This window comes from Alligator mississippiensis, chromosome 15, assembly GCF_030867095.1.
Source record: "Alligator mississippiensis isolate rAllMis1 chromosome 15, rAllMis1, whole genome shotgun sequence".
Lineage (NCBI taxonomy): Eukaryota > Metazoa > Chordata > Crocodylia > Alligatoridae > Alligator > Alligator mississippiensis.
In genome coordinates this window covers 21,936,813-21,947,477 of record NC_081838.1, presented here as the reverse complement: position 1 = coordinate 21,947,477, position 10,665 = coordinate 21,936,813, and the positions used below count along the sequence as shown (strand labels likewise).

Below are 10,665 nucleotides of genomic sequence, written 5' to 3'. Positions count from 1 at the left end.
CTAGGCTCTGGCAGCTGTTCCCAACCCACTGCTGCACTTGTGGAGGGGAGGTAAGAGCAGCTGGGCACAGTGAGGACAGCCAGCAGAAGGTACTGGGCAGCAGTGGGACATGGTACCTACCAAGCACAAGCAAGTGGGAGGCTACACAGCAAGTCAACTTCAGAGCTGTCCAGTTTCTGGGGCAGGATGGCTTGAAGGGCCCATTCCTAGTTTGGTCTGCAAAGCTGTAAATCCAGCCCCTGATGGTAGCAACCCAACGCTTTTCCACCAGGGCCTACTGGGAGGCCCTGGGGACAAGGGACATGTCACTGCTGGTACTCACAGTCAAAGCCAGGACCCACAGACATCCCAGGCAGTGTTTCCAGGGTGGTGTGAAACCTTAGTAGGCTCCAGGCACAGCAGAGGGGACAAAGCCTGAGTTCCTCACTTGCCCCACCTGCCAGGTCAGAGGCCACATGCAGGTGAGCATGATGCTTTCCTTGCCACTGTTAGACAGCCTGTGTGGTGGGTCAGTAAGGGGTGCTCCTGCACTGAACCACCCACTTCACTGCGCCCAACCACCTACCAGGCTCCGAGTGCCTCCCTGGGGCGCCTCACACCTGGCTGACCCCCTTCCCAGAGCACACCCGCGAGCCTGGGGTCACCGCTGCCACCACCCAGGTGTTTCGGTCTGTCCGGTGGTCACCTGGTGGTGCGGGCCCCTGCCCCAGGCCATGAGGTTAGTGCTAACACAATAGAGAGTTGGAGTTTTCCCCTGTGGCTAGTTGTAGGGCCTCATGTCCACAGGAGCAGGTCCCCCCCCAGCAAAGTTTGAGGAGATACTGAGCTGGCACTCTGCCACAGCCTGCACCCTGGGATGCTCTGCAAAGCCCTCATGCCTCTTGCCCACAGCTGACCCAGGGCAAGGGGTGCTCAGATCACATTTTTGGGGGGAAAACGCAGCATAACAAGCCCAGGCCACGCCTGTCCATTTGTTCCTAGAAATGTCAGTCTTTATTAACCATGCAGCTGTGCCGCTGCCCAGGGAGCATATAGAAAACCACCATGCTGGGAACACACGTCTGCAGTTTAGTGTTTTAAAGCAGTTCGTCCGGGGCGTTATCCGCATGGCACGCACACGGCTATGTACAGGTATACACAGTGCAGGAACCGCCTCGTCAGCCCAGGCACCACTGCAGGAGGGCAGCCTGGCGCAGGGGGCTGAGGATGCCGGAGCTGTGGCCCACGGGGTTCATCCGTGGGGCAGCCCCCCCGGCCTGCAGAAGTCTCCTCTCCTCCAGGAGGCTTCGGCAGGCAGGGGCGGGCAGGGTGTTGGGTGAGTTACCAAACACGCAAGAGAGTTAATCCCCGAGTGAGAAGGACAGGCCAAAGGAAGAGGGTGGAAAAGAGAGACCTCGGGGTGGGGGGAATGGACGGGGAGTTGCCGTGTGACGTCATTTGTACTCAGTCACAAGGAAAGACGAGAAAACGGCCAGATGGGAGCCAATCCACGAGGAGCCACTGGGAGTGATGTCATCCCAGCCAGGGGCTTGGTGGGTGGGGGGGTCTGGATGGTGTAACTCCCACAGGGCGCCTGGGCAGGGGCAGGAGCAGGCGGGGGGTTGCTGTGGGCTGCTCTCCTTGCCGGAGAGGGCTGGCCCTGGGGAGGAGGGGGTTAAACCATCCTGCCAAATCCCAAAGTCATTGATTGTGTCTTCAAATAAAAAAAATTACAGCTGTGCCCGGGGTGGGCGGGGGGGAGGGAGGGGGGTAGCACGATGATCACGCAGTGGAAGGTACCGTTTCCTGGGGCTTCATAGCAGGGCTTCGAGCTCGGGGGTCCTAGCGCCCTGTCCATGTGGCTTCCCTATCCCAGCAGGTCTGTGGCTGAGGGGCATCCTGTCTGCCAGGGGGTGGCTGCGGCTGTGGGACCCTGGGCAAGGACCACACCCAGGCCTTGGCCGGGTCCCTTGGCCTCTTGTGGCATTGCTCTCAGCTGCCAGGAGCCCTGTGTCACCTGGGGCAGCAGTGGGCTGCATCCCCTCTCTGCCCAGAGCCACAGGCAGTGGAGCAGGGTGGCTGGGCTGTGCACAGGCAGAGCAAGGCGTTCCCTGAGCAGGGCACCCTTGCCAACAGGCTGCCCCTTCCTCTGCCTCAGCCTGGCAGCATCTCCCCGTGCTGGGCTTGAGGCACTGCAGGGCCGACGTTCCCGCCTGGTGCTCCTACCTGCAGCTGCACCGCACTGGGTCTGCAGCCATGGCAAGGGAAGGGGCTCAATGCCGATGCACACAGCCTGGCCCTGGGTTGGGCATCATCCATCAGCCACGGATGGGCCAGAGAGCAGCTCTCTGGGATAGCCAGGATGGCGAGAAGCCAGGAGGATGGGGCGGGGGCAGTGTCCCAGGGGGCAGGACACCTTGTCCCTTGTGGCAGGTCATCACTTGTCCGAGTCGATCTTGATCATGTTCATCAGGGCGTTTTTGAGGCTGTTCTTGCTGGGGGACTTGACGGCAGGCTTGAGGCCGGCGGCCTCGGGCTGGTCCCCCCGCAGTTCCATCTCGATGGTCATGACAACCTTCGAACTGCGGGGGGACTCCTCGCCCGCCTTGGCGGTACCTTCCCTGCCTGCTAACCGCTATTTCTTGTCCTTGCGGGAGTCACCCAGGCCTCCCTTGCCTTTCTTCTCGCTGACCGCCTTGGTGCTCCGGCTGTGGTCCAGCATAGCGTACAGAACGGGTGCCTGTGGGGAGGGGGCAGCGGGTGAGGCCTGGGCCACAGGACAGGGTGCACGGGGGCTGACAGGTCACTCGTGGCACTGGGGCACGGCAGTGACTGCCCAAGCAGCTGTGGGGCCTTGACACTCTGAGCTGGCTCCCAGGGCTACAGTCCTCCATCCAGTCCACCCCCATCGCCTTTGGGCCTGGCGATGCCGAGGGACCTCAAGGCAATGCTGGCTTCAGGGAGAGCGGAGGGCATGCACCAGCTCACAGGACTGGGCTTCGCCATGGGGCAGGCCATGCCAGATGACCCCTGACCGCATCTCCACCTTGAGGATCCTGCGACCTATCTGGGCTTGAGCTGCTCTCACTGACAGGTTTCTCTGACTCGAGGGAGAAGAGCCTGCTTCCTTCTTTTCTGCACCCCCATATCTTCCAACCACCCAGGAGTTCCCCCAGCCACTCAGGTTTGGTCCTTCTGGGGAGCCAGGAGATGTGGGCTTGGGCCTTATCTTCTGCTGTCTGGGAAGGACCCGGTGCCTTTCCCCACCCCTTTGCTCCCCCACCTGCAGAGCCCCAGCTTCCTGCCGCTGTGATCCACAGGGCTGAAAGCTCCTCTGTCCCTGCCCCTGAGACCTTAGCTGCCTCCCTGCCGTTCCCAATGCCCAAGGCTCACCTGGCGGCCGCGCTTAGAGGAATCCTTGCCTGCCCTCTGCAGTTTGCCTTTCTCCATCGCGCTGGAACGAAACAGAAACACCAAATGCCATGAAGCTGGACATGGGTGCGTGGCACCTGCCTGACCCCAACCTGCCTTGCTGCGGGCTGCAGCTAGCACAGGCCTCCTAGGAACCTCGCTTGGTTAAACACGTCCAGGGCTGCAGAGTCCGCGCCCCTCCCTTAGCCAGCTGCCCCAGTGGTCACCTCTCCTCAGTGTTAACGCCGGGGGCCTTCCTTTAGGTTGGAAGCTGTCTGGACTCACCGGCACCTGGTGCAGCATGTGCCATGGCACTAGCCCCATGCCCTCGCAGCATGCATGCACCCTGCCCCTCACCTGAGCCGTCTCTGCAGGGCTGCCTGCCTCCGCAGCCAGCAGTACCGGATGAGGTAGGCGATCACCACCACAAGGAGGACCAGCAGCAGGACCCCGCCGATGATGGAGCCCAGGACCATACCGTACCTGGTGGGCACTGTGGGGACACAGGGCCTGTTACAAAGGGATGTGGAGCACGCAGGAGCCACCTCATTGGGGCTCAGCTGCAGGCTGTGTCTGGGGTGAGAGGCTCTGCAGGAGGCAGACAGGAGCCCAGCATTGCCCTTCTGCAAGGGCATAGCTTTGGGCTTTGGGGGAGCAGGTCCAGCTTTGGTCCTATCACTACCATTCATTATCTGTGCCCAAACAGGACTGGGGCCCCATTGGCACAGAGCTAGAACTAGTCCCTGCTCCAGAGAAACCAGGGCACAGGGATCAGGCCAGTAACCACCAGCCTCAACCCTGCCCAGGAAGAGGATTTCTTCTTGGGAAGGCATGCGCTGGGCTTCCCTGTTGAACCCCAGGCTGAGGGGGGGCAGGGTCATGGGTAGGTGCATGGGGGCTACGTGTGCAGCTCAGACAGGTTTGGCTGTGGGTGTGAGGGCAAGGGTGGGTGTGGAGGGGTTGGGTGTGAGGGGCAGGGGCTGGTTGTGGGTGTGAGGGCAAGGGTGGGTGTGGAGGGGTCAGGCGTGAGGGGCAGGGATGGAGGTGGTCTGAGGCAGGCATTGGCGGGGGACCTCAGCATGGAGCTCTGGGCTGTGGTGCCCTCCAGCCTGTACCTTTTTCAAAGACGTAGAGGGTGACCTGAGAAGACTTGCCCACGATGTCGGGTGGGTTCTTGACATCGCAGGTGAAGGTGCCATTGTCTGTGTACTGCAGGTTGTGGATGACGATGGAGCCATCTTTGTTGTATGGGTTGCCCACCCACTCCATCCGCTCCTTGAAGGTCCCCACGTCATCGATGTAGGGCTGCCCCTTGGCATAGTGGAATATCTAGGCAGGGGCATGAGAAATCGGTGAGAGGCTGAGCACAGCCAGAGGGGCTGGGATGGATGGACAGACAGATAGACAGAAGGGCTGAGATAGATGGACAAATGGGCTGAGGGGCCTGCCTGTGTGGTCAGTGCCTTACTGTTATGCTGTCCCTGGAGCTCTCAGGCTGGAAGTGCCAAGTGATGGAGATGTCCTCAGAGATCCACTCGCTGGACCAGAAGCTGCAGGAGAGGGTGATGTGGGAGCCCACAGTGCCATGGATCTCGCGGTGTGTGTACACGTGGATGGCCAGGGTTGGAGACAGCACTGTGGGCAGAGGAGGACCAGGTCTTGTCAGCAGGCCAGACCCCAAAACCTGACGCTGGTGCATGGCCCCAGGGTGGGGAGGAAAAGAACTGAGCAGCAGAGGATCATCAAGGGGATCCCTCCCCTCCCCTGCTGGTGGGACCGTGGGCTCCAGCACCCCGATCAGCATCACCAGTGCAGGAGGGAACAGCCTTGTTCCCAGGCACACCGCCAGGAATGGAGCCCTGAGCCCCTTGTTCAGGCCATGACCCTGATGCTGCCCTCCCTGACACAGAAGCAGAGTGCTCCAGCAAGGCAAGCCCTGCTCCAGGCAGGGGGGAGGCCGGGGTAGGCAGGAGGCTAGTGCCAGCAGAGGCCACAGCAATAGGTGCAGCTAATGTGGGACACTTCTCCACTGCAGCACCAGTGCCCTCCACATCCCATGAGGCACCTGGCACTGGGGCCCAGCTGGGCATGGAGGGTTCCAGGAGCAGCCGTCCTCCATGCCAGGTGGCAGGTAGCAGGTGAGGCCCCTGGGCTGGGAGAGCCAGCCTGGCCCCTCTGTGGGGGACCAGGCATCTCCAGCATGAGAGACAGGAACACAGCTCCCTCCAACCCGGGTGCCCACCTGGTGGGAAGCGTGCCGGAGCCCATGCCAATCCCACGGCTGGCGGCAAAGGCCCTTTGTCCAGGCCCAGAGAATGAACAAAGCTCAGCCCAGACACTGGCCCATTGTCTTTGCTCTTTGCGGCTTTGTCCTGCCCCCGCCGGGGTGCTCCACTGGAGGAGGCTCCCGCGGGCTAATTGTAGCCACGGCTGCAGCTCAAGGGCCGCAGACACTGCTGCGTTATCCAGAACCACTTGCGGCACAGAGCTGCTGGCCCATCAAAGCAGGCTTTGTGCTTCTGCAGGGCCCTTGGTCCACCTCTGCCCTGGTATCAGATAACCTGCTGCCTCTGCACTGGCAGAGCTCACACCCACCATGCCCCACCCAGGGCCTCCCCACTCAAACCTTTCTCTGGGTAGGCCAGGACCCAGCAGAGGTTGGAGCAGCCCTCGTACCAGGTTGTCACGTACAACACCTGACACTGGGCACAGCTAATGCAGCGGGGCTGTTCTTTGGGCCCTGCTGCCTCCTGTCCCCTCAGGCAATCTAGTAAAGGGTGGTACCCACCTGGTGCCCTTGGCGCAGGAGCCTCATGGGCTCAGGGCTGGGGTCCTGGAGGCACCATAGGGCTCACTGTTCCCAGTTGGCGTCAGAGCTGGGCTGTCATGCACACACTGCCACAGGCTGGAGTTTCCCTGGCCCACAGAGAATGGGGCTGTATGGACGCCTGTTGGCGATGCCCGCCTGGGACCTACCCTGTCCCACAGCAGACATGGGGAGGCCTGGCCACTAGGGCCCAGGGTGTGAGCCCTGCACTCAGCTCTGTCCTTGCTGTGCCCCACTGAGGGCTGCAGCTCCTGGGATCTGGCAGCTGTTCAGGGGCACGGGCAATGCTCGATGACAGCATGGGCCCTGGTTTCCCTGGTCAGCACCTGGGTGGAGACAGCTCTTGTAGCAGAGGCAGAGCTCACAGCAGAGGGAACTGAGAGAGGATGGGGTGTGAGCCCTCCTGGGAGATCAAGCATTCGCTTGCCTGGCGGCACAAGGTGGAGTGGGCTCCTGTCCCCTCTCCCCTTGGATGCTTGCAGGCCTCCCCCTCCCTTCCCCAAGCCCTGCTGGGAAATGTGACTGCAGCCATAGATGAGCAGCCAGACCACCAAATCTCCAGGCTGAGCATGTGGCACTGGTGTCCCTGGCCATAAGCAGTGCTGCCTGAAGACCAGGGCCTGTGGAGAGGCATGCTGCCTTTGAGCAGCCAGGTTGGCCCTGTCAGCAGCACACAGGTGATTGCACAGACTGCTGGTTAGATTTGGCTGTGGGGGTGTAAGACCCAGTAGCCCTAGACCTGAGCCAGGCTGCCTGTTACGTTACACCCAACCAGTGTGGTTCAACAGGGAGCTGGACAAGTAGCTAAGGGCTCACACAAAGCCATGCCTGACTTCCCATGGCCAGAGGTGGGAGAGAAAACAACATGGCTCAGCTGTCCTCCTCTCCATACAGCCTGTGCCATGTGCCTGGGGGTCTCTAGGAAGCTGCAAGTACCTGTCCAGGATGTGCCATCCCAAAGGTTGGGACCAATCTGGCAGATCTCCAGGGCCTAACTGTGCAGAGAGATGTTCGGATGCTATGGGGAATCCCGTAAGATGCCTCTCTGCAATTCTGAGAGTCCAGGGACCTTGGGCATCTGTCCCTTGGTGTCTGTGCCACTCAGGGACATACCAGCCTTACAGCGCAGGCCTGCTACAGCCCAGGGAAAAGGGACCATTTACCGAATGTCAAAGGAAAGGAGCAGTCCTTAGGCTCTTCCCCAGGACCTGCCACAGCCCCCAGCTACTGCCACCCACCCCACACTACAGCACTGCACAGCCTGGCTCTGCCTCCACTCTGCAGTAGAGCAGATGGGAGCAAGTGCCAACAGCCCCTGCCTGGGGACACACCATGGGATGAATTGGGGGCACCCAAAACATTGCTAGCCCAGGCCAGGCTCCTGCCCCACCCAGGGGCATCAGAGGATGTGGGAGGTGAGGGTACCCCCAAGGCTGATGCAGGGTCAATCCCTGCGCCCATGCTCCAGACATGAGGGAGCCCTGAGAGGAAACCTTCATGCACAAGGGACAGGGGGACTTGAGGCTAGGGGCAGTACCAGGGCGGAGCAGCCACACCTCGCTCCAGCATGTTTCCAACAGCCCCAGCCCTGACAGTACGTCCTGCCGCTGCCACCCAGACCTTTCCAGTAATGCCCCCCAGTCACCTCTAGCTTGCCTGCACTCCCTCTCCCAGCAGGGCAGCAGCACCAGAAGTTGCTCCTGACTGTGGCGAAGGGCAAAGAGGGCCCTGGCTGCCTGGATGGGCCTTCACTTTCAGGCTGAGGTCTGTGGCCTGGAAAGTGCTCCGGGATGCATCAGCTGCTGGCATGACAGCAGCAGGCACCTGCCTCATGACAGGTGCAGCCCCTGGGCTTCCAGGACAGTCACTGGCAACCTGAGCAGTGAGAGCTGTCCCCCAGCCACCAGGTCCTGGCTTGGGAGTTCCCCTGTGGACCCCAGCCATGCATGAGGCAGGATTTCCTCAGCCGCTCACTCCTGCCTCCAGCCTTTTTTCCTTCCCCACATCTCAGGGGTAGGGTTGGGTGGTCCCTGCTCCCTGGTAGGGGCAGTCTGTGCGGGGCAGCATCCCTCCCCACTCTCCTCCCCAGGGAGGGTAGCTCCTGTAGCACGAATCTCTTCCAGTACCCCCAACTCCGCGAGCAGCCACTCACCCAGCACGGAGAAGAGCAGCACGAGGAGGACGGAGCTCCCGCTCCATGAAGCGCCCAGGGACGTCATGGCTGGCTGTTACTGTACAATCCCGAGAGACATGGGAGGGTTGGTGGCCAGTGACGGGGCCGGGAGCTTCTTGCCGAAGGATGGCTGGAGGGTGGGACCCTTGCTTTAAGAACAGCCAGTGTTTAGATGATGCAGGCTCTGCAAAACACCCGGGCCAATGGGAGCCTGGCATCTGGGTCCGTGGGGGAGAGACACACACACACAAAACTGAAAGGGGGCATTTTGTGCTGTGTTTGGGAAGGAGTGGTAAACAGGCTGCTGGCACATATCTGGGCACACAGACGGCTTTGTCCGGCAGCATTCCCTGCTGTGGCGTGGGCGATGCTGCAGCCCCCGGCTGGAATGTGGAGTGAGCCAGAGGGCACAGGCGAGATGGCTCTCCCCAAGGGCTGCGTCCCCTGGCCACAGGCACAAAGCAGCCTGTTGACCCCAGGGCCCTGGGACCAACCCCTGGCCTGGCACCTGCCTTGCTTCAGACCCATGCTCCAGGCCTCACTGCCCTACACCCCAGGCCACCCACACAACATGTTGTGGGACTAACATGATGTCCTTTTACCCAGCAGCCTTTTGCACCTGCCCTGCGCTCGGTGGCTGTGACACAGGGCAGGGTACTGGGGAATGGGCCCAGCTCCCTCCATCCCCTGTGATGGTCAGGGCTGAGTGCCGTGGGGCTGTGGTCCCAGCACAGCTGCTTCCTGTACCACATCACTGCATCCGGGGGCTTCATGCTGCCTCCTTTGGAAGCCAGGGACCGTCTCCACTCCATCTGGGGGCAAACCCTCATTTTGGAGAGACTCCCAATGCCCTTAGTTCTCACTTGTCTCCCTGGCCAGGGCATCGACTGGATGCTGGAACAGGCTGCCCTGATGGGGAGTGGCTTGGAGCAGGGAGGTGTGTGGGCCAAGCTGCAAGCTGCCCTCAGCTGCCCTGTGCTGGGCATGGTACTGCCTGTGGGGCATCCTGGCCCATCTGGTGGCTGGCCCCTCTCTGGGTCCCTGGACTCCCACAGGCCTGCCCTCCACAGCTAGCCTGGGACCCTGGTGCCAGTCTCCGCAGGTTGCACAATGGCTCACCTTATCCCAATGCAAGTGTAGATCCAGCCTCCTAAGCTATGCACACGCCAAAACTGGGGCAAGACGCCCCCCACCCCAAGGCCACCATCCCCAGAGCCAAAGGAGCTCAACTGGCTTTGGGTGAGACAGCAGGTCACGTCCTCTCTGGAGCCTGAGGTGTGGACCCAAACCTGGTGGTTGACAAAGCCTGGGGTGCTGCAGGTGTGTCCTTGCCCAGGGAGGCTGTCTCCCTGGTGCTTCCCTCTGCACTTTAGAGTAGGGGACCTGGATTAAGGCAACAGCACTGTCTGTGGGGTCTGGAGCTGGGTGCAGGACAGCAGGAGCAGTGCACAGGAGGCTAGTACATCACTGTAGTTTGGTGGGGGTCCCCCCACAGTGGTGCTCCTGGCGGGCAGGGGGGGAGCTGGGGGTGGTCTGGGTGTGGGCTGGGGACACCAGGCAGGACAGAGCCCTGCTGCGGCTGAGGTTCTTATTACAGCCGTGGGGCAGAGGTGGGGATGCAGCAGGCGACAGCAGTCGGTTGCAGACCATCCATCCTCAGAGCTGGCAGGGATGACTTGGCTAACTGAAGCAGGCTGGGCTTGAATGGGCAGCAGCATGGTGGTGAGGGGAAGAGAAACGGCACAGAGTAACTTTCGCATCCTGGGCTTTGCACCTGGGCATTGCTAGGGCTTGGCTGTGCAGGTCCGAGGCAGCACAGTACAGAAGAAATGCACACACACATCAACACACACATGCACACATACAGGTGCTGGACTCTCATGAGGAGCTGTTCCCAGACCAACATTCACTTTTCCTTGGTCCCTGGGGCAGCCTGTTTTGGGCGATGCTCCACTCTACCTGGGAGCCATGGCCAGGAAGCACTCCGCTCTGAGGACAGGAGAGGGCAATGGAGCGAGGTGCACAGGTGAGAACCAAGGTATCCAGGTTCAAAGGGTGTGGGCTGAGCCTGACCTGGGGAGCCAGGACTCCTGGCTTCTCTGCCAGGCTCTGACATTGGTTTGCTGCGCCATCCCGGGGATGTGCTTTCCCTGTTCAGAGTCTCAATTTCCCCCTCTTTAAACAAGCAGGACGATGCTGCTGGCATTTGCAGGGCTGTGCACGTTCAGTACCGATGCAGCAGGCTGTGCGGCTTCTCGGATGCTATCCCTGCTCG

General features: G+C 61.2%; 1 protein-coding gene across 1 annotated transcript; it reads right to left on the bottom strand.

Annotated features, from left to right (window-relative positions):
- Positions 1-970: 970 nt before the first annotated feature.
- On the bottom strand, positions 971-8,548 carry MPZ (myelin protein zero). The gene is given in 6 exon segments (XM_006274464.4): positions 971-2,719; positions 3,373-3,433; positions 3,748-3,883; positions 4,506-4,719; positions 4,859-5,025; positions 8,370-8,548. Coding segments are annotated over 6 exon segments (948 nt in total). The 5' UTR covers positions 8,437-8,548; the 3' UTR covers positions 971-2,416.
- Positions 8,549-10,665: the final 2,117 nt, after the last annotated feature.